This window comes from Eucalyptus grandis, chromosome 6, assembly GCF_016545825.1.
Source record: "Eucalyptus grandis isolate ANBG69807.140 chromosome 6, ASM1654582v1, whole genome shotgun sequence".
In the NCBI taxonomy this organism is placed as follows: Eukaryota; Viridiplantae; Streptophyta; class Magnoliopsida; order Myrtales; family Myrtaceae; genus Eucalyptus; species Eucalyptus grandis.
Window position 1 is genome coordinate 15,131,500 of NC_052617.1, and position 23,509 is coordinate 15,155,008.

The window sequence follows — 23,509 nt, forward strand, 5'->3', positions numbered from 1 at the left end:
CTTTGTAGCCCGGAGTCTTTCTCCCTATGACACGGTGAGCTTTGTAGCCCGGAGAGCTTTTGTAGCCCGGATAGCTTTATAGCCGGAGTCCTCCTTCCTATGACACGGTGAGCTTTGTAGCCCGGAGAGCTTTTGTAGCCCGGAGAGCTTTATAGCCCGGAGTCCTCCTTCCTATGACACGGTGAGCTTTGTAGCCCGGAGAGCTTTGTAGCCCGGAGTCTTTCTTCCTATGACACGGTGAGCTTTGTAGCCCGGAGAGCTTTTGTAGCCCGGAGAGCTTTGTAGCCCGGAGTCTTTCTTCCTATGACACGGTGAGCTTTATAGCCCGGAGAGCTTTTGTAGCCTGGAGAGCTTTGTAGCCCGGAGTCTTTCTTCCTATGACACGGTGAGCTTTGTAGCCCGGAGAGCTTTGTAGCCCGGAGTCCTTCTTCCTATGACACGGTGTGCTTTGTAGCCCGGAGTCTTTCTTCCTCTTATTGACAAGACGCGCTTCCATAATTATGATTTCTTTCCATCGACCTAATACGTGCTTATGCACCTGGGTTTATCGTGAAAATAATTTAGGTGTCTTTTGTCTTTGAAAGGAACCTCTTCGAGCTCCCATTCAAAGAGGGGCAGCTGTTGACACCTAAATTTTCCCATTTTTTGTTTAGTATTTAATTGTCTAAGATTATGAATTAGCCACTAAAAAGAAAAAAAAAACAAACAAAGCAAACAAAAAAAAAAAAAAAAAAAAAGAAAAGGCAAAAACAACAAAAAAAAAAAAAAAAAGAAAAAAAAACATGGAAGGGGCCGAGCCCGTTTTCCCTCTTGGCCCGGCCCACGTTAGCCTCTGTCCTCCTCCACCTTGTTTCGCACGCGAAACCCGCAAAAGGAGGCAGCGACAACACGAGAGGGGCATCGGAGAGACCAGACAGAGAAACGGGGAGAGGGAGACCAAAAAGAAAAAGAAATACACAGACCAAGCACAAGGGAACTCGAGAGAGAGAGAGAGAGTTCGAGCAGAAGCGGCGGCATTGCCGCCACCGCCGCTGCCGGCGGGAGCGGCGCTCGACCGACGCCGACTTCGCCGCATTTTGCTCGACTCAAGCAGCCCCCTCTCGAGCGATGCCTCCTCTTGCCGTCCTCCCGCCCTACGCCCATCCTTCGCGCCGTTGCCGACGAAGCGCCGGACATCCGCCGTTACCGTCGCGCCCCGCCTCGAAGCCCGGTCGCCGCTCTGCGCCTCGCCGCGACGACCCACCGCCCGCAACCCAACGTCGGTAGCCGAGCCACCCAGCCTCACCACCGCTTTGCGCCCTCGAGGTCGCGACGCCACCTCTGCTGGTCCCGCTCCGCCTCTGCTCTGCCCACGACCCGCAGTAGCCGAGCCCCTGACGGTCTGTTGTTTCCGTTGCTGGACGCCGCACCGCTGTTCTGCTAGCCACACCCGCGGTTTCAGCTGCTCGTTGCCTCCCTGCTGCCCATCCGAGGAGCGTTCGAGCTGCCGCCCTCGTCCCCCGACGCCGTCCAAGCCGCCGCCGTTGATGTTCGACCAACGCTCACCGCCGCCGTCCCCAAAAACCAGATCCGCGCGAGGCGCCGCGTGGAAGAGTCGGATCCCAGAGTAGCGAGATGGAGAAAGAGAAATCGGGGAAGGAGGAGGAGCCATCGGCGCGGCCCGACGCCGTCGCCACATCGACCTCCCGCCCGTCGCCATCGAACCGCCGCCACCCTTCGTCCCAACGAGCCGTTGCCGACCGTCGCCGAACCGCCGCCTTCCTGTTCTTTGCTGCCGCCGTCCGCCGCCCACCGCGTCTCCGCCGCCGAGACACCGACATGCGAAGAAACCCTAGGGTTTCAGCCACGAAACGGGTCGCGCCGGGTCGGACCGGAACCTCCAATCGGGTAGGGTTTTGGGCGAATTTGGGCTTTTGGGCTTATGTTTTTTTTTTTTTTTTTTTTTGGGCTTGTGGGCCTATTTATTTTAAAAGAGGGGGTGACCTTGTGGGCTTATGGGCATGTTTGTTTTAGAAGAGAATGTGACTTTTGGGCCGGGCCCACGCTTCGGGCCCAACCTCCCAATCGGACCGAACTCGGGTCCGGTCTCCGACCGGACCCGATTCGAGTCGACTCGGGCCGAACCGGGTTGGGTCGGACCCGACCCGGTCCGGTCCAAATTTTTATTTTTATATTATTTTTAAATTTTAATATATCTTTAAAACAATTTTGAAAATCCAAAAAAATTATTGAAAAATTATCTTTTTTAAAACAATTTCGAAAATCCAAAAAGAATAAAAAAAATTAAAAAAATTAAAAAATTAATTATTTTTATTAATTTAAAAAAATTAAAAAAAAATTAAAAAATTTAAAAAATTAAAATTTTCGAAAATCCAAAAATGATAGGATTTAGTTAGGAATTGCTATATCTTGCTTTCTTAGTGTAATTAGACATTTATTTGCTCACATATTGATTATGTCGTATGTTTAATTTGCATATTTAATTATGTTTGGTTGCACGTGTTTAATCTTATTGCAATTAGGATCTTGGTAGTTATGATTATTACTTTAATGATTGCGCGCTTGCATGATCACCTCACATGTTAGTGGATAAATATAAAATCAATCCAAATTGCCTGTCAAAAATCATTTTGTTAAAATGAACAAGATTAGGTATCGAAAGGGCACTAATTGGTTAATTAGTGTAATCAAGTCCCCGAACCTAAATTCTCTGGTTGCGTAGGAAGTGAGGCACGCTCCCATGCCTCACTTGGTTTCTAGCCGACCCCAATAGGCTAGTGGCGACTCCTTTTATGCAAAATTTCTTAAGAATATCCCAACGTCACGCGGGGTATGGGCTTGGGAGAGCTCGCGCCTGATCATGGGCCTTAGGCCCGTCCTTTGGGCAATACCCCTAAACCTGTTCCCTCCCCCCGAGGGGTAGGTCGCGACACTTATCTCTTTCATGACGACAATATGCACGTGATCTCTCCAATTTTGTTTTGTAAGTCTCAACACATAAATGATCATATGCATGGCTGCTCAAGCAATAACAATTAAATCAAGCAAAAACAATAAATAAAGAATGAGGAAAATAAGGACAGGAGCCGTGTGATGTAAAATTTAAACAAGGCGTTATTATTAACTTCGTTCCATAACAATATTTATATTCAATCTAATTCATCTTCCGATCAATCAAAGGAATTATCGGATTTTCTTGTAATATTATTCCACAAGCTCTGCATCAAGTTCATTTGTGCGGGTTGTCAAGACCTTAAAGAAATTCGTTAGGTCAGCATTCTGCATCGGTCTTTCTGGCGAGATGCCATACTACAACACAAATGAATAGTTGGATCAGAAAAGAGGCTTGCATACATCAAGAATAGGCAAGATGACTGAGATTTAAGTCTCAATTAAAATAGACCGGTCCCAATCACATTCGTGAAATAAAAAGTATAACATAACACAAACAGGAAAAAAATTCCCGGGCCAGTATAAAAAGATTCAGCAAAAAAAGCATATCATTAGCCTTTTTAGCCAATTTTAGCAACAAAAAAAAAAAAAAAAAAAAAAAAAAAAACTACTGGGTCCATATAAAAACTCACAGGATTTTAGTCTACAAAAAGAAGCAAAACAATGCATTAAAGTTGCATGACTTTTGTCTCCTCTTTTAACTTTTCCAGGATCTAACTAGACCATCTAGACACCATTCTTTAGAAGTAATGGTCGTGTCACGTGTAATAGATGGCTTATATCAAAATAAGAATGTAGTCCCTGCGATGATAACACTCTGCTGGAAGAAAGAGGTACATGAGAGAAAACAAAAGGAAGACAAAACGGGGAATCAAACAAATTCCACTTAGTATTCTCAATTAAAACCAGCAGGCTACTGAAGTCTTACAACTCACATGATGATTTTGCATGACAAGGCAATCTGTACTCGACTTTTTAAGCAAATCTGGCGGAACTTTGCAAAACAGAGGATAGATGGAAGTTAGAACTGCATCTATAGGTGATTATGCATGACTATATCAAGCAACAGACACCTTATACAAGGTAACCACGCATCTTCTATTCCAATGACCACTTTTGGTATACCAGGACAATCATCCGTAATAATTTGATGTAATCCACATTTCTCTCTCCAGCAATATTTTGATTCCACGGCTACATAATCAGCATCATATACTAAATTATAAATCCAAATTGATATTCTCATAGAGTATAAGAAGCCAATCAGAAACATACAGATATCCTGCTTGCTGTCAATTAAAAAAGAATACAGCTTAATCTGTCTTTATATGCGTTAGTACTTCAAAGTTGACAGTGAAAGCTTACTAAGGTTAACCATACCTTTGAAATACCGTTCCTTCAACATTTGTGTTTCTCATAAATTGTAGAGTGGATGCTTGATCTGCTTGATCTGCAGCATTAAATTCCTCGAGAATGCTTTTGTCCTGTCATTGGGGAACTGTTAAATTATTATCAAGAGATTTTTTCCAATTTCCTCTATACAATATGGACTACACTTTCTGTAAATCATTAAGAATTTATCCGTTTGACATGGACGAAAGGAACTTAAACCTTGAGGGATTATTTGCATCACAATTGGTTGGATGTGAAATAATCTCCATGATCATCAAGGTTAAAGATGGCAATCTCAACCTTGCAGTGATGACTTATACTTTCAAGTTTTGAGCCCATAGAGGCCATAGCTTTATGCAGATGATAACCAATCAAGTGTGCTAAGTCAGGCCATGGGAGGACAGAAGTTCTTTTCTGGCACAATACCTCACAAAAGATAAAAAGTAAAAAGAAATTTTTTTTGTTTAAAGAACAGACCATGTAAAGTGACTCTTGCATTAGAAAAGAGAAAATATGCAACCAAAAGGACCGAAAGCATTGACAGACTATTCAAAACGGTGACAAGGGACAAAGTTGCCTTGCTGATTATCATTGTCAATAGTTCAAAGCCCAAGCAGATGGCATAAGATGGGAAGTGGTCAGCAGCATCATTCTTCACCAAAACTTTCTGCAAACAACAGGCAAAGAGTACATCTAAAAATTGCAAAGCAAAAATGTACAGGACACTCATTGAAAGCATATAAAAACGATCTATTCTCTCCCAAGGCAGTAAGAATGCTCGTCTGTCTTGAAGCAATGGAATAAAAAAATTTTGAATGAGGAACAGCACATTATTCTAGGCAAACTACCTATAGAAAAATTTAATAGCATGGAAACAGGCAAGACAAGATTGATGAAGCTCTGCCTCCAACCAATAAATAGAAACACAAAATCTTAGAAATATTTAGGGGTATCAATCAGAACAGTACCCTGCAAATTGCCTTCACAGTCTCATAACACAATCCGGTTTTAGCCCACCCTCCAGTAAAGAGCACTCCATTGACCTTGTTGAGCTTCAGCATTCTGATCAAATATCAGCATCTAGAAATGAAAAACAAAGTGGTGGTCATCTAAATATAATCAAGGCCATAAAATCTATACAAACACAACCCAAGAGAAACCACACTCCAACATTATACCCATCACTCATGTAAAACTCCTCAAAGAGGGTATACAAAGCATTAACTCCTCTAATCCACATGTGTGAAAGAGGATGCATGTGTTGCTTGCACACCCTGAAGAAACGTGATTTGTCTCTCACGATCACTTTTCGACGATTAAGAAATGGAGCATGCTAAATCCCCCCTCTTTCAGTACAATCCTCCCCGAGCTAGGCATAGATAATACAACTAATCCACCCCAAATATCATTTTGTCATAGTCATAACAATCTAGTGATCTCTCCTCGTAAAGATTACGTTTAGATCCATGTTTTCGTGGACGGCTTTACTCAGAGTTGCAAAGGAAGTGTGTTATGCTTTAGTCTCTAATTTTACAAGCAAGAGGTGTACGATTTTCAAGGATTGTGAGGTAATTAAGCCCATGCATGCCCACAAGCAAAAATCTCCAGTAGCATCTAATGCCATGGATCCAGTATGATGATCAATCTTAGGTGCTATAGTCCTTGTTAAGACAGCTACCATTCCTTGCGGTCAAGCTCAAAGTAGATACTCTAGTTCCAGAGATTTAACTCAACCAAAAAGAATGCCAGACTTAAGTGTTGCTAATAGCTAACTGTGGTGTGTCTCTCAATGACCCGTTTTCTATGCTTAATGTGACATGAGAAGTCAGAAAAGAATAAGGAGACCTGGGGCTTGGTTTAAAAGATGCCAACTGGTCGGAGTGAGGAGAAATATCCAGATAACCTCCTTTAATTAGACAAGCTCTAAAGGCTTTAATGATGAGGGAAAAGCAGATTGGGAGGAGTCATCAATCAAGCTTTCATCTTTGCCAAATTGTGACAGAAGGAAATGGCACTCTAACTGCGTAAGATATTTACGAATCAGTCTAGCTAAGCTCTCCTTAAGCAGGTATAAACCTAAACTATACTAGTGTGAGCTTCTACCTGAAGAAAGGTCATGTACAAAATATTGCAGAACGAAAAACAACCCAAAGAAGAGGAACAAACCTGCTCGTGGTGTCAGCTCATTTGGTTTGCCAACTGTAGTACAGTTTGCTTTCTTCAATTCTTCCTCACCCTCCCAGGTCACTTCAGTTACTGCAAAGAAGATACACTCAAGAACATGTAGAGGTAAACCTGAGGACCTCTTACTGATGGATAACACACAAAAAAACTCATGATGTGCAGGTAATGCCTTTTTGCCTTGTAAGTGGCTCTTGTGGTGTATTTGAGTTTGTAACATAGAATTAGTGACTCATGTATCTCCTTTGGATAAACAAATTAACTTACACTGAGAAAAAGGAAAGTATATGATGCCTATCAATGGGAATGGATGTAGAAATTTCTCTGCAGTGAGGGCAAACTTGTACTTGTGCTTTAATTAAGTTTGTTGATTCAAATAATGCCTAAAGTTCTTGTGTGCTCACGTTACTATCAACTATCAAGTATAGGTGTACAACAACTAACCATCTAGCAACGTTAAGCTTTCCAAAGATGTGGAGCCAAACCCAGAAATTTGTCAAAAAGAAAATATTGTTTTAAGCAAAACCTCCACAAACTTAATGGGGGTCACAACTAAGAAAATCCTTATAAACTACTACTATCATGATACATTTTTCAAAACGTGACCAAAGGCAATTGCCCACACTTTCTACTGAGTAATCCGTCCCCTTCCTATCAAACCCCAACATATTTACAGAAAAATAGCACGCTAAGTAGATATGTGATCCATAAATTAGCATCAAGTTACCTTCTCTCCCATGCTCATCGATTCTAGTCTTCAAAACCTTTAGCCTCTTCAGTGAGGTTGATGCAGGATTTATCACTTTATTATTTACATTCGTGGAGGAACCATGATTTTGGCCCTCAAAGAGCACATCCCAATGTTCACACCTCTGCTGATGGCAGAAACATCTTCCTTTGGTGGCTGGTGGTGTTCTTCCTCTCTCACTTTTACTTCATCAACCTCCATTTTATCTTCCTTACACTTCTTCTCTGAAACCAACTCCTTGGCACTCTCTTTTGAAGCAAGGATAGACTGGGCTTTTGGAAAATCAGCTGATGCCAAATTGACTGCATCTTCATTTTCTTCATCCAAGAAATCAAAAAACAACTCTTCTTTTTCTACCGCCTTCAGTTTTGGAGGTTCTCTTAACATTGACATCCTGCCCCTCATCATTGCTGTTCAGTTCTGCTGCCTCATGAGCACAGTTTGAGCTTCTGCACTAACTGATGAAGAAATATTTTCCATTAACAGAAGGATCTCTGTAATAGTCCTTATCAAGAAATCTTTTACAAGACTTGAGAGAATTAAAGCAAACTTTTGAAAGAGACAAATGGGTTATAGGAACCAACCAGTGGAACTTGAAGCAGTGGTGCTATTTTCTGCTGGGCCAGCACTAGATTTGCCAGAGAACCCCCAGCTGTGGAAGAGTTCTTGCTGTTCTGACCCAACTTTTTACTCGCAGGCAAGTCAGTGACTTTTTTTTGTTTGCAGATGGTTTGCTGGCTTGATCATGAACTCCTGCACCATTACCTTCACTATTTGCACGCTTAAGCACATCAACAGGTTGCTCCAACTTTTTTTGGCTTGTCTGTTCAATCTTTCTCGGTTGTGGTGGGTTAACCTTTTGACGGACAGTATTTGATGGTCCTGAGACTCTGGCGCCATTAAGCTTTGGAGCTGCCAAGTCAAATAATTCCCTCTCTTCACTTCGCCTAACGAAGGGATTAGCTACCGCACAGAACCTGAAAAATCACACAGAGAAGTCGTGTTTAGTCCTTGTCAGAATATTATGTTTAGTGACACCTGCATGCATATAGATACACAGAAACCTGAACCAAGGCATCACACCTGTTATCTCTCAGACAATTCTCGGTGATTGCATCCTGGCTGAAAAGCTCCTCTGCCTGCACAAATTCAGCATTCCAAAGTGCAACTGGATCCTTGGGAATGCAAGTTTGCACACTATAGACTTGAACTGAGCATTCATTCACCATCAAATTCTTCCCTGGCTTCTGCATACACATCAAGCAAAGGAAATTTCTAGGAATATAAATTTAATATGTAGCAGGCGAGGGAATAAAGCTCACACATTCTCATAAGTGTGCAAATGAACAACCATAAAGTCAACAAGATCCCTGTTTAATTTCGAAGTTCTATCCATAAATCAAGTTGTATAAGCATCCACATAAAAAGAGAGACTGTTCAAATCTCAACTCAAGGCATCAATCTGTCTGCATGGAAATTTCGTAACATATGCTCGAACTCAAGCATGCCCATCTGGCATATTATTTCGACATGACATAACTGATTATCTCAGATGGCAAAAGCTCATTTCCTACTGCTAGTAGCCCCTAAAAATAGACACGACATGGCAATTTGCGTGAAATGGTCACTTCCTCCAAATCGGAAATAGCGTTGAGAATGCCGCTCGCCCGTCTTCCTCTTTAGACAAATGCCGATTTGTGGGAAGTTGCCTCGAGATTTCGTACCAAAAACAGAGAAGAAAAGGGGGAAGCGCCTCAACAATGCTAGTGGCTTGGTTCGTACCCTGTTGGAACTTGCGGCCGAAATTGCGAGATCGGGAGTGATGGCAAAAAATGAGGAGGAGGAGATAAAGAACGGTTATGGACTCGTCCAAAACACGCGTCAACGGCGCGCGTCTCCGAGCATTTTCCGCGTGGGACCATTGGCACGTGTACATGGACGGTCTCTGTCGCCCTTTGGGAGAAATATTTTCTCGCTTCTCTCTCTCCTCTCTCTTCTCACTCTCTCCCAAGTAACTCCGCGGCTGGTGGCTCGGCTCGGCTGAGCAGAAGAAAGCACAGATAATAAATGCGCAACATCCCTCTTAAAATTTCTCTCTCCTCACTTGAATACTTTCTGGACTCTCTCTCCTCGTGGACGAGCTGCACTTCCTCTGTTTCCTTCTCAGCGCATTCCACCCCTCCGCCTCCGCCTCCACCTCTGCCTCCGCCTCTCCAAGAAGCCTCGCCGGTCATCTACCTCTGGCACGTCGCCTCCTCCAGGAGCCCCATCAGTCGCAGCTAGTTCCCGACCCCCTTCGCCTCCAATCTGTTTCCAACGCCGAGATCGAGCATAAAGTTTGTGCTCGCGTTGTTCTCTCGGCAACTCTCGGCCTCCGTCCGATTGCCTCCCTCCGACGAACTACTCGTCATCAACTCCGACTCCGAGCCGCCGCTGCCGCCGATGGCGTCCTTCGTCTCTCGACATCTGCTCGTTCTCCCCCTCCCTCAAGCCGAAGATGCCGCCGGCCTCCGCCGGCCGTCGGCTTCCGGCAGTGGGGAGGCGGCCTCGGTCTCGTTCCCGAGCGGCACTGGGCTCCCCGCCGTTGACCGGGTGATGTCCCCGTCGCCGGCCCGATCGGTCGCGAGGGAGATCTCGGTGTACACAGGCGGGGCCGACGGCGCGGCGAAGAAGGAGAGGCGCGGGCTAGAGGGCTAGAGCTCGATGTGGACAAGGTACGTGGACTGGCTGCACCAGACCGGATTTAGGGCTTTTCCTTGGACGCGAGCCGAATCGGGTTCACGGACGAGTTCGTGGAGAAGATGGAGCCTCGGTTCCGGCCGCGTTCAAGGCGATGGAGGAGCCGGAGAAGGGCGCGATCGTGAACCCGGCTCGGACGAGGGCCGCATGATCGGGCATTACCGGTTGAGGAAGTCGTAACTCGCGTCGGCCCGATTCCCGATGCATGCTCGACGCCGTCTACAATTTCGCTGCCGACGTGGTCGGCGGTGAGGATTCTGGAATTCCGGTCGTTGTTGCTCTCCGTGTGGTAAGAAAGTTCGTAGTTCCCTGCGTTCTTTTTTTTTTTCTTTCCGGGAATCGGTTTGCCGTCGTAGATGCTCGTGTCGGTTTTCGGTAAACGCCAGCATTGTAGCTTGAGAAGAGCGTGAGCTGGGGATAAATTGAATTGGTTTCTGGTTGAAGAGATGGAGAGCTCGTTTACGTATTATTCACTTGAAATGGCCGTGTATGGAAATTTCCGACTCTAAGACGCAGTAATTTCAAATTTTTCTTCAGGTTTTCCAATTAATGTCAGCATGAAATTCGGTTTTTGATCGTTGGTTTTCTTTTAGTGTGCTTAGCTGATTGCATCGGACACGGATGGATTGATTGACTTGATTATGTTTGACGCTTAATTTGCAGATTAAGCCCCCTCTTACTTCTCCCCTGGATCGCTTTCTCTCTTGCCGTCGTCTTCTCTTGCTCATCCCTTGTCTTGAGTTCATAGATATCCCTGCGGAATGTATTATTTGCTCTTGGATCGAGATGAATCGACTGTTAAATTCTGGAGTTTGTAGAAGTTTTTCACTCTCGAGCTTACATGGCAAGTTGTAGCTCGAGGCTTTTGTCCCGAGTACTTAAGAACAGTCCTAACACTCAGAAATATGATAAATAACAGAATTCAGTAGGCTTGGAGGTCCCAGAGACTACGACTTCTGCCAGGAACAAGCTAAAATCTGAAATTTCTCTGGATTGGTATTCATCTAAGAAGAAAGGAATTGATGGGGTAATATATTGTTAATTGCTTGGCCATCACATACCACTTCTGTTTATTCGTAACTATGCTGTTTCTAAAGTTGTGAGGCACCTTCTAGTTTTCTTTTATATTTACACTAAACCCTTGTTGAATCATAACAGTGACCATAGGCAAAATTTTGTCTACAGGATAAAATTTTATCCTCTTTTGTGTCAATTAGATGTCTTGAGGATTTGTATCATTTCGATGTTGAGGACTTTTTGGGGACCAACTATTGTTCTCTCACTGGTGGTTTTTGTAACATTTTGTCTTGCAGTATTACTATGAAGGCGTTATTTGTGATAGCTCCCCAGACCTTTCATATCGAGTGCCTTGATCCTCCTCTCAAGGTAGTTCATAGCTATTTGAGGGGTCTTGCCTTGAGTTCGATGTGTTAATTGCTATCATTTGTCTTATCCTACTTGATTGAGATAATTTAGTTGTCTAAAAATGGGGAAGTTCTCAGTTGAAGATGCTCTCCTGTCTGCTCTTATCTGAGATTTACTTTTGATCCCAATATGCTGTTCCCTAATGTGGGTTACTTGTTACTTTCCTTGAACTGTGATTTCAGACTCTTCAAGCTCCAATGTTGGAAACTCCAAGAGCAGACCTGGAGAGTGTTGCTTTAATTATACTGGGAGGAGGTGCTGGAACATGATTGTTTCCACTTACTAGCAGAAGGGCCAAGCCAGCAGTTAGTGATTATTTGTATATGCCCATTGCTTACCTACATAGCACTCTCTCAACGATATATTCAATTATGTGGTTTTTTTAAATCTGCAGGTTCCTATAGGAGGATGCTACCGGTTGATTGATATCCCAATGAGCAATTGCATTAACAGTGGTATCAGAAAAATATTCATCTTAACGTAGTTTAATTCCTTTTCCCTCAATCGCCACTTTTCCTGGACATACAACTTTGATAATGGCGTTAGTTTTGGTGATGGATTTGTGGAGGTATAATTTTTTTTTCCGATTTATTATTTTGGATTCCTGATGACTTAACTCAAGAAACGACTGCAGTTAATATGAAAAGAATTTGGTAACACATATAGGTCCTTGCGGCAACTCAAACTCCGGGTGAAGCTGGAAAGAGGTGGTTCCAGGGGACTGCTGATGCTATTAGGCAATTCATATGGGTCTTTGAGGCAAGTGCTTAGGGTTTTGGCAATTACTTGTGCAAAGTTTTTTGGAGTTTCTCTTGAAGTTGAATGTTGGTTTCAAATTATTTCCGCAGGATGCCAAGAACAAGAATGTGGAGAATATCTTGATTTTGTCTGGTGACCACCTGTACTGGATGAATTACATGAATTTTGTGCAGGTACTTTGAAGATTTCATCGTAAACTCCTTCATCTAATATGTTTGTGAGTTTAAACTGACCAGTTGTGGCTTGATTGCAGAAGCATATTGATACAAATGCCGATATCACAGTTTCATGTGTCCCAATGGATGACAGGTTCTTATTGTGGTTAAATATATTGCCTTAAAAGATTTAAGAGCATATAAAGCTGAGAAGATTTAAGAGCATACAAAGCTCACTTCTCCCTGACATTCCACTTATGGTTGGGAAGAACCAAATTTTTGTGATTATATTGTTTCTTACGTCCGTTTTCAGTTGCACTAAATTTAGAGCTACTGATGGGTTTTGCAACTAACCCTTTCTGGTTTTTGTTGCTGCAGTCGTGCTTCGAGTTGTGGACTGATGAAGATTGACAGAACTGGACGGATCATCCAATTTGCCGGAAAAAAACCATCAGTGACAACTGTTCAACTTGTTAGCTGACATCCTTTAATGCCTGATTAGGTATCTATAATCAAGACTGATATCTCGACCATACTAAGTTCATTCTGGCGACCCAGCTTCCTACATCATAAAAGTGCACATGCAGAATCCTGAGCACTACACACTGAGCAAGATTTTACACCATAAGTTGCCCCATTGATACCAAAACTAATTCCTTTACTGGACTTGGGTAACAACAAAACGTTCCGAAGAAACACCAAAAAACATTAGTTGACAGCAATGTTACCACTTTCGTCGCGGTAGCCTCATCCACCAAGGATGCACCAACAAGCATTTCTCTGATATCGATCCCCCAAAGTTGGATTCGCTAATGAATATGCTCTTCGAGTCAAATCAGAATATAACCACAATGAGATTAGAAGTAAGGCTTACGAACTTGAAGGGCTGCTGGAAATAGACCAACTGCAGACATGTCAGATGTTCTACCACCCACCCGATCAAACATTGGAAATCTAGCCAACCAGCCCTCAACCCGCGCAGTATTGTCCAACAACGAGTTCTCGTGTTATGGGAACACCCTACATTCATGATGGGGAAAACAGTGATCAATGCAATATCTGCAAAATTAAAGATGCCAAAATTTCACTTAAGCAAACGACCAAAAAGATTAATTTTGACATAACTTCATGCAAGTGTACCATCAGAATGACATATAAATGAAGACATCCAGTTACCCAAGATTTTGTTATACATCACAAGCAATAACTTTTCCACGCAAGACTAACAAACTGACTAAGCCTCATTAGCAATAATGACTTTAAAAAGCCACTAGACTGGATAGTCCTAATTATAAAATACATGCACCAAAATAGAGTTCAACCCGAGACCTCTGGAAGCTTGCCCTAAAGAAAATGCTCAACCAGAAAAGAAACCAACAAGGTGTTCGATTTATTATTATTATTATTATTTTATGTGCAACAACAATAGAAAGGCCATGGAACCTACTCTGTGATAACCACATGAGCACATCAACCAAGATCAACTAATTTCTTTGCAATAAAAAGGATAAGTCTGATATTCGATAGCTTATAGCTCTTGCGCGTCACGAGAAGCTAATAATTAGTTGTTAACTCTGCTCTAGTTAGTATCTTTATAAAAAACATGGAACTCAACGACTTGTCGGTGAAACTTCTATAGGCAGGGGAAAAAAACTGAGAAAAAGGATAGATTGTTGTCACCCTATCAAACAATAATGATCGGTGGAGTATCAATTCCTTGAATCATTGAAAGGAAAATTTGAGATCGAAAAATCAGATGTATAAAGAATACTGCTATTTGACATCTAAAACTACAGGCGACCTGTTCTAGGATGTGTCAATTCCATGGCAAAAACCTAGTACCAACCATGGAGGTCTCAGTTTCAAATGATCTGCAACTACCCTGGACATGAGCAATGGAAAATAACATACAATATGTATGATCTGCTTTCCACAAAAGCTCTTTTTGGGAATTGGGCGATTCATTTCCGAGGTTGGAAGCAAGAACCGAGTCAATTACACTTGGCCGGTTTCGGGCCAGTTTCCAGTACTCAAGAACCAGGTTTTTTCTTGTGAAAATCATGTCTAAAATATCATTGATCATCTTTTATAGCTGTTGTCGAGCAAACTCTTGTGAGCTTAGTGGTGTTATGCATACACCTCATACTTGAGGTCACGGCTTCCAATCCCTCTCAGTTGCAACTTGCTATTACATTTTTTATAAATAAAGTGAAACATGGGTTCTTGATTGGTTTGAGCCTAGAACCACCCTGGTTGGTCGATTTCATGGTCCAATAGATGGTTTTAGTATAAGAACCGGGAGCCAAACCAGAAAAAGGCCGACTCTACGGTTTCATTATCAAGAAGTGGACTAATTTTTTTGAGAATTGACCTGGAACCGGACTTCATCAGGATGGCTCTACCCGATTCTTGGCTTGAACTGGACTTGCTGTGCACCGCTAATCCAAGCTCTCCAACTAATTTCGCGAATATTAGATGACAAACAATAAAATGTAGTCAACAAGAAGCCAGTATTTAAGTTGTAGAGCAATATGTAACTCTTTTATGTGTCCATAAGCCACCTACAACTAAGCAATTATCAGGAGTATCAAATAATAGATTTGGGGCTCATATTCTCATCTCTCAACACCTTTCCCTGATACTAAAAGATTATTATGAGCGTCAAATGTTGAGCAACTTAACGACTTGAAATGAGTACTGGGATTTAAAGTCTTCTTATCCAGTGGATATACATCCTCTGTACCTCGCTTTATTTTAAATGTGATTAACAATGAAAGTTTTTCTATTATTATTACGATTAACCATTGAAGTTACTTGAAATGCGATAAAACAGGTAGCAAATTTTGATTCTGGCAATTAAACATGAAGCTGTAGATGATGTGAATGGAAGTAATTTAGATAGATCACTTTCTTTATTAAAATCTAAACTACTTCATTGAAGGAAGAAATAAATCAGAGAAGTATAAAAGAAGTTCATTCGGGACATGCTAAGAGCATAGACATGATGAGAGTAGATCTTCTACATGCCGTGTCCATGATACGGAATGATACTTTGTGAGGAAATATATCCTAAACAATTGCAAAAAAATGCAGTGAATTCAATTCTAGAAGTTTAGAGCTCATCGATTCATGTGGAAAAATTAAATAAACGAAAAACATGGTAATGTCAGATATCATAAAGAATTTAACGGCAAAGCTCAAATAGGGATTCTCTCATAGATCTATACATCCAATAATTTGAACTCAGATTCACCTTGAACATCAGTTTCGTCCACTTCTTCAGCATAGAGCAATACCAACTCCTACAAGGCTGCTTCCTAATAAAGACAATAAAAAATGACATACGGTGAAGAGCTAGGTTAGGTTCTTATTTAAACCACCAAATAGTGCACATATTTGTCCATGCCATAGATTTTAGAGGGACTCTTTTTTGTTGAGGGGGAAGGAATGCGCTAAGCAAAAACAGAGTCTGGCTTGCCGCACCATTTGCCAATAAAACCAAAGGAAGTGACCAGCTCAGCTTGCTTTGAAAAATAGGATGGAGTAAAAGTTACCAAAAAGAACATAGTGTGGTTTGGTTTGGTAAACCGTATTAATGCAGTTTGTTTGGTTATGTGCCCAACTGAATGAAAAAGGGCTGTGCTCACCTCCACTATCAACGGTGCAATGTGCATCCACCGACAACTTAAATGGATAGATCAATGAAGGTATAAAACGTTAAAAGAGCAGCACATTCCATAAAGCTAAATACCTTAAGGGTAGATTGTGAGAGGAGGATGGAAACTCTGGTCTTTAACAATTAAATGGAGGATTACTGGGAGTCAATGCCTCTGCAACAAACCGTGGCCCAAGAGCTGAACCTCCTATTCCAACTGAAAGGGCGAGAGAGAAAGCGATCCATGGGAGAAGTAAGAGGGGGCTTAATCTGCAAATTAAGCGTCAAACATAATCAAGTCAATCAATCCATCCGTGTCCAATGCAATCAGCTAAGCACACTAAAAGAAAACCAACGATCAAAAACCGAATTTCATGCTGACATTAATCGGAAAACCTAAAGAAAATTTTGAAATTACTGCGTCTTAGAGTCGGAAATTTCCATACACGGCCATTTCAAGTGAATAATACGTAAACGAGCTCTCCATCTCTTCAACTAGAAACCAATTCAATTTATCCCCAGCTCACGCTCTTCTCAAGCTACAATGCTGGCGTTTACCAAAAAACTGACACAGGCATCTACGACGGCAAACCGATTCCCAGGAAAGAAAAAAAAAAAAGAACACAGGGAACTACGAACTTTCTTACCACATGGAGAGCAACAACGACCGGAATTCCAGAACTGGCCTCACCGCTGACCACGTCGGCAGCGAAATTGTAGACGGCGTCGAGCGTGCATCGGGAACCGGGCCGGCGCGAGTTCGACTTCCTCAACCGTAATGCCCGATCATGCGGCCCTCGTCCAGGCCGGGTTCACGATCGCGCCCTTCTCCAGCTCCTCCATCGCCTTGAACGCGGCCTGGAACCGAGGCTCCATCTTCTCCACGAACTCGTCCGTGAACCCGATTCGGCTCGCGTCCAAGGAAAAGCCCTAAATCCGGTGTTGGTGCAGCCACCCACGTACCTCGTCCACGGCGAGCTCTAGCCCTCTAGCCCGCGCCTCTCCTTCTTCGCCGCGCCGTCGGCCCCGCCAGTACACACCGAGATCTCCCTCGCAACCGATCGGGCGGCGCGGGGACAGCACCCGGTCAACGGCGGGGAGCCTGGTGCCGCTCGGGAACGAGACCGAGGCCGCCTCCCCACTGCCGGAGGCCAACGGCTTCGCGGCGGAGGCCGACAGCGTCTTCGGCCTGAGGGAGGGGGAGAACGAGCAGATGTCAGAGATGAAGGACACCATCGGCGGCGGCGGCGGTTCGGAGTCGGAGTTGATGACGAGTAGTTCGTCGGAGGGAGGCAATCGGACGGAGGCCAAAAGTTGCCGAGAGAACAACGCGAGCACAAACTTTATGCTCGATCTCGGCGTTGGAAATAGTTGGAGGCGAAGGGTGTCCGGGAACTAGCTACGATCGATGGGGCTCTGGAGGAGGCGACGGGCCGAGGTAGATGACCGGTGAGGCTTCTTGGAGAGGCGGAGGCGAGAGGCGGAGGCGGAGGGGTGGAATGCGCTGAGAAGGAAACAGAGGAAGTGCAGCTCGTCCACGAGGAGAGAGAGTCCAGAAAGTATTCAAGTGAGAAGAGAGAAATTTTAAGCGGGATGTTGCGCATTTATTATCCGTGCTTTCTTCTGCTCAGCCGAGCCGAGCCACCAGCCGCGGAGTTACTTGGGAGAGAGTGAGAAGAGAGAGGAGAGAGAGAAGCGCACCGAAAAGCGAAGAGGGCCGACGTGGACCTGCCGCTGGACATGTGTGGAACGGTGAATCGTTCAGAGCACCGATGATGTGGTCTTTTGAGGGTACCTAATATTTTCTCGAGAGAAGCGCACTGAAAAGTGAAGAGGGCCGACGTGGACCTGCCGCTGGACATGTGTCGAACGGTGAATCGTTCAAAGCACCGATGACGTGGTCCTTTGAGGGTACCTAATATTTTCTCTTTCCTGGTTTGGAGGATAAGAAAAACCCTTAATATAAACAGCTTTTCTGGTGAGGGGGTTGACTTGGCTTGGGCAATCCTTCGTATAAACAGCTTCCGCTGGATCGTAGTCGTTACCCTCAAGCCCAGACTCTGGACAACTTCGATCGGCTTCTGCATTCGTCTCTTCGCTCGGACTCAGGCTTCTTCCGCTGTTGAGGTTTTCTCTGTCCTCCACTTGTTTCTGAATTTAGCGGTTCCTCGTTTGTTAATCGTCGCATGTATTTCACCGTTTCTTAGCTCTAGATGTGCAAACTGCCAGTTCCTTTGATTGTCTTCTTCCAGGAATTTTCGTAACGTTAAATGCTCGTTGATTTTGTGCCGATCTGACCATTTCTGCCCTTAGAAGTGCTTCAATTGCCTGACAAGTTTCACTTTTTAGAGTCTCTTTCATTTTTGTTATGTTACTTTGTTCTGTTGCCCTTTTTCTCTGCGCTCATACATGAACGGTCTTTGGTTTGGAGGAGAAGAAAAACCTTAACTCTTAAGGAATCGGTTATACCATTAATTAATTAATTATTCACGAAGTAACATACAAATATAATAATTGGCAAAACGATAACCAATCATCTTTTCTGGTGAGGGTTTTGACTTGACTTGAGCAATCCTTCGCATGAACAGCTTCCGCTGCATCTTAGTCTTTCTCTCAAGCTCAAAGTCTCGACAGCTTCGACCGGCTTCTGCATTCGTCTCTTTCGCTCGGACTCAAGCTTACTCCGTTCTTAAGGTTTTCTCTGTCCTCTGCTTGTTTCTGAGTTTAGCCGCTCCTCGTTTGTTAATCGTCGCGCGTATTTTACCGTTTCTTAGCTCCAGATGTGCAAACTGCCATTTCCTTTGATTATCTTCCTCCAAGAATTTTCGTGATGTTAAATGCGCGTTGATTTTGTGCTGATCTGACCATTTTCTGCTCTTAGAAGTGCTCCATTTGCCCGATAAGTTCCACTTTTTAGAGTCTCTCTCATTTTTGTTTTGTTGTTTTGTTACTTTGCTTTGCAAATTGATGGTTCATGTCATAACATCATGAAGTTCCCGAAGAAGAAATTAGTCAAGATTCAGCCTCTAGCCTTGGGTAAAAGTCACGTTCATCTTACAGGGTATGTCTGAAACTCTCTTCTTCCTCTCTCTCTCTTTTTTCTTTTTTTCTTTTTGTTTTCTTGGGTGATATACAGTAATTCATCAAATCAAATGATCAGGCAAGGGGCGTGTACTTGTACTTATTCATCTCCTTCGGCCCTGGAACAGAAGTACAAGATCAGACGCAGTGCTCCTATATAACCCCCTGAAATCTCCTCATCTTTGTCGAATTGCCAACACAAGCCCGATTTATTTCTGAGGACTACTATAAGGACAAGGTGCATTCATTTCTCGTCTTTACAAAATTTGTCCAAGAAGATATGGCATCTTTCCCAAGGCCAGAAAACGAACAGTGTCAGTACAAGTATGATGTCTTCCTGAGTTTCAGAGGTGAGGATACCCGCAAAAACTTTGTTGACCATTTTCACGATGCTTTAAGGCGTAAAGGAATTGTGGCCTTTAAAGATGATGATGACCGAAATCTTCCAAGGGGAAAATGTATTAAACCAGAAATATTGGGGGCAATAGAGAAGTCAAGATATGTACTTGTTATATTTTCTGAAAACTACGCTTCTTCTACTTGGTGCCTGGAAGAAGTTGCTAAGGCTATGGAGTGCAAGGATATCAAAAAAGGATTAGTGATACCGATCTTCTACAAGGTCAGTCCATCTGATATACGAAAACTGAGGGGAAACTTTGGGAGAGACTTTGCTGAAACTAAGAAAACTTATACGAGCGACAAGGGAGATATAAAGAGGTGGAATGATGCACTGAGACAAGTAGCTGATCTCGCCGGAAGAGAATTGAAAGATGGGTAGGCCTCTCTTCCATTAACTTGGAATTATTTATTTTCTTTAAGTTTTGCATGCCACGAGTGTCATGACCATAATACTCTGTATTATGTTGGTGTTACGAAATCGCACGTCGATTCCAGAAAAATAGTGCTCGCAAACAATTCACCAGACATAATATAATAATAAAATAGCAGAATCAGATGAACACGCCAGAAAATTTGTTATCGAAGTTCACCCAAACTTGGGCTACGTCTTCGCGCAAAGGCACTCTGCGAATCCACTAGACTTCGAAAAAGTTGGAATACAACGACGATCTTCTCTCAAGATCAGGGCACAAAGAGATTGAGAACTCTCATCAAGAAAAAACTCACTTTTTTCTTCTCTCTTTTTCTTGCCTCTTTATTTCCTTTTTCAGCCTCTTGACGGTTAGGGTTTTGCCATCGCTAATATATAGGTACCACTTTTAACCTAAAAAGAAATCTAATAGAAAAGACAAAAAAGCCCCTAAAAATAAATATTTGGCTTTATCTATAACAATCTCCCACTTGAAGACAAATATACCCAAGCACCAAGCAACTTTGCATCCATCCTCTTCAAAAAATAGTAGTTGAAAAACTTGTGCCTCTGCGATACTCCTCATCAATCAACATGGAGTAATACCAATGGTAGTAGTACAGAAAATATGCTTCTCTCTATCTACTACCTTGGTCATCATGTCAACTGGATTCTTCGAGCCATCAATCTTTTGTAGCTTTAATTCATTATCTTTCAATGATGACCTGATAAAGTGATAACACTTCTTGATATGTCTAGTTCTTGAGTGATAAGCTGCATTCTTTGCTAAGTGCACTGCACTTTGACTATCACTCCCAAAGTGTCCGACTGGCTGTTTTCGATGCAACTCCTCCATATAATCTTGTAACCACATGATTTCCTTGGAGGCTTCATAATCGCTACATATTCTGCCTCGTCGTCGATAAAGCCACTATCTTTTGTAGTTGAGATACCCAACTCGCTGTTGTACCTGCGCAATGTAAAGACATATCCAAAGTGGTACTCTTACCACTATCTCGATCACCCGAATGATCTGCATCTACATAACCCTGCAACTCTAGAGATGTACCACCATAACAAAGTGAGTAATTGGAAGTACCTGCTAGATATCTCAACATCCATTTAACTGCATTCCAATACTCTCTGCCTGGGTTCTGCATATATCGACTCACAACTCCCACTTTGCTTGTGCAATGTCCGGGTCTCGTGCTCACCATGGCATACATCAAACTCCCCACTTTTGCTGATGCATATGGAACTACCGCCATCTCATCTTTCAAAAGTTGAGTGTTTGGACACATATCCTTGGAAAGTTTGAAGTGACTCGCTAGAGGATTTGCAACCGGTTTTGCCTTGTCCATGTTAAATCTCTTTAACACCTTGTTCACATAGTCTTCTGCGACAACCATAATTTCTTATTTTCCCTGTCTCTGATGATTTTCATGCCTAAAATATTCTTGGCCTCTCCCAAGTCTTTCATAGCAAACTGTGATGATAACATCTTCTTCACTTCTACGATTCTCTTCATATTGGAACTAGCCACAAGCATGTCATCCACATATAAAGATAGATACACAATGTCACCATCATCATATTTGCGAAAATAAACACAGTGATCAGACTCACAGTGTGCAAATCCTTTTTCTTGCATGAAACCATCAAATTTTAAGTACCATTGTAGCGGAGCTTGTTTCAAGCCATACAAGCTTTTTTTCAAGCGACATACCATGTGCTCATTACCTTTGACTTCAAAACCCTTAGGTTGTGCCATGTATAATTCTTCATCTAAGTCACCATGTAAAAATGTTGTTTTTACGTCTAACTGCTCAAGATGAAGATCCTCCACTGCAACTATACTTAGCAGAACTCTAATTGATGTTATTTTCACTACATGTGAAAATATCTTGGAGTAGTCGATCCCTTCTTTTTGAGAAAAGCCCTTGACTACAAGTCTCGCCTTGTATCTAATACTACCATCTGCTTCATTCTTAACCATGTACACCCATTTGTTTAATAAAGCTTTTTTACATGTGGGCAACTTGGTCAACTCCCAAGTTTTGTTCTGAAGTAACGAGTTCATCTCGTCTTTCATAGCACACTCCCACTGCAAGTGAGACGTGTCTGCCTTTGCCTCATCGTAAGTCTCCGGTTCCCCCAAATCTATATATAAGACATGGCTCAAAACAATATTAGCCGATGGATAAAAAATTACCTTTGGCTTTCTTACACGTGTAGACCTTCTTAAGACAGGTACTTCAGGGTCATTCGTTTGCTCCGAATCACTGCGTTCTTCTTGAACTACCTCTTCACTGATAATAGGCTCATCTTTAACCTCTCTTTCAGGTGAACTTTGATCTACTGGAAACATCTTCACGGGCATTATGTCTAATTCAACATACTCTGGTTGTACTACCTTCTCATGCTCTGTCTCTGTCTAACGATCCTTGTAAATATTTTCTTCATGGAATACCACATTGCGACTGCGGATGACTTTGTTATTCTCATAATCCCAAAGTCTATAGCCATACTCGTCGCCACCGTATCCGATAAAGACGCACTTCTGGGACTTAGCATCAAGCTTTTTTCTATCCTCCATGTCAATTAAAGCATATGCAATACAACCAAACACCTTTAGATGTGAATAATTAATCTTCTTACTTGACCACCGCTCTTGTGGTATTTCTCCATCCAACGCACTAGATGGACTTCTGTTGATAAGATAAACAGCTGCATCAACTGTAGCGGCCCATAAGTGTAGCGGGAGACCTGCATGTAGTCTCATGCATCTCGCATGTTCTAGAATAGTTCTGTTCATTCTTTCAGCTACACCGTTCTCTTGAGGAGTTCTAGGAACAGTTTTTAGCTCGTGTATGCCTTCTCGGCTCAAATAATTTGCAAATTCTTTACTTGTGTATTCACCACCATTATCAGATTTCAAAGCTTTAATATGATAATCTGTTTCTTTTTCTACCATAGTCTTTCACATTATGAACATCCCGAATACTTCTGATTTTTCTTTAAGAGCATAGACCCAAGTCTTTCTTGTTGCATCATCAATGAATGTGACAAAATATCTCTTACCACCATAAGAGAGTTCTTGAGCAGGTCCCCATACATAAGTATGAACCAACTCTAGCTTCGGCCTTTATTTTGTCGCCCATTCAATTGAAAACTAACAGCCTTCTGTTTTTCATAAATGCAACTCTCACAAAAATCTAACTCAACTTTTCGTAAACCCGGAAGTAATTTTCTCGAGTGTAACTGCTTTACACTTTTTTCACCAAGATGTCCTAAACGATAATGCCAAATAGTAGATAAATTACCTGTAGCCATTGTAGTTGCAATCATATCACTGATATTGTCTCATTGGATAAGGTAAAGTGTACCCGTACGCTTTCCCTTTGCTACTACTCTTACCCCTGAGGTTATCTTCCACTCTCCGTAGCAAAAGGTTATTACCAAACCTTCTTGGTCAAGTTTACTGGTTGAAATCAGATTTTTCTTTAATTCCGGAATATGCCTAGTTTCACGCAAAACTAGACGTCCTCCACCTAAGATGCTCACAGTCACGGTTCATTTCCCAACAATTGGACACATGTGGCCGTTTCCCACAA

General features: G+C 42.7%; 2 protein-coding genes, 2 long non-coding RNA genes and 1 pseudogene across 9 annotated transcripts in view; 3 read left to right on the plus strand and 2 right to left on the minus strand.

The window, feature by feature from the left end:
* LOC104448556 overlaps positions 1 to 9,077 on the minus strand; it is an 85,558-nt pseudogene extending 76,481 nt beyond the window's left edge.
* The window catches only part of LOC108954044 (probable gamma-glutamyl hydrolase 3), a 35,974-nt gene continuing 16,017 nt past the window's right edge, over positions 3,553 to 23,509 (minus strand). Inside the window, exons 2-5 of the mRNA XM_039315653.1 lie at positions 5,313 to 5,406; positions 4,922 to 5,011; positions 4,333 to 4,436; positions 3,553 to 4,241 (exon numbers count right to left, since the gene is read on the minus strand). Coding sequence (XP_039171587.1) covers positions 3,986 to 4,241; positions 4,333 to 4,436; positions 4,922 to 5,011; positions 5,313 to 5,405 — 543 coding nt within the window. The 5' untranslated portion in view covers position 5,406 and the 3' untranslated portion in view covers positions 3,553 to 3,985. The remainder of the gene's footprint in view (positions 4,242 to 4,332; positions 4,437 to 4,921; positions 5,012 to 5,312; positions 5,407 to 23,509) is intronic.
* On the plus strand, positions 10,191 to 12,197 carry LOC104448567. 2 transcript variants are annotated; one of them, XR_005552207.1, is made up of 5 exons: positions 10,191 to 10,301; positions 11,326 to 11,398; positions 11,620 to 11,742; positions 11,832 to 12,005; positions 12,104 to 12,197. It is a non-coding gene; the product is annotated as an uncharacterized LOC104448567 (long non-coding RNA). The 2 variants fall into 2 exon arrangements; XR_005552208.1 differs by lacking the exon at positions 10,191 to 10,301 and adding an exon at positions 10,439 to 11,039.
* On the plus strand, positions 12,284 to 12,952 carry LOC120294860. The gene is made up of 3 exons (XR_005552209.1): positions 12,284 to 12,369; positions 12,450 to 12,505; positions 12,730 to 12,952. It is a non-coding gene; the product is annotated as an uncharacterized LOC120294860 (long non-coding RNA).
* Positions 18,965 to 23,509, plus strand: part of LOC104448564 (disease resistance protein RPV1) — a 38,355-nt gene continuing 33,810 nt past the window's right edge. For all 5 annotated transcript variants that reach the window (XR_005552206.1, XM_039315640.1, XM_039315642.1 and 2 more), the window contains exons 1-2: positions 18,965 to 19,067; positions 19,167 to 19,861. Coding sequence is in view for 4 of the 5 variants with exons in the window: in XM_039315640.1 (XP_039171574.1) it covers positions 19,368 to 19,861 (494 nt within the window). In the remaining variant the exon portion in view is untranslated. The remainder of the gene's footprint in view (positions 19,068 to 19,166; positions 19,862 to 23,509) is intronic.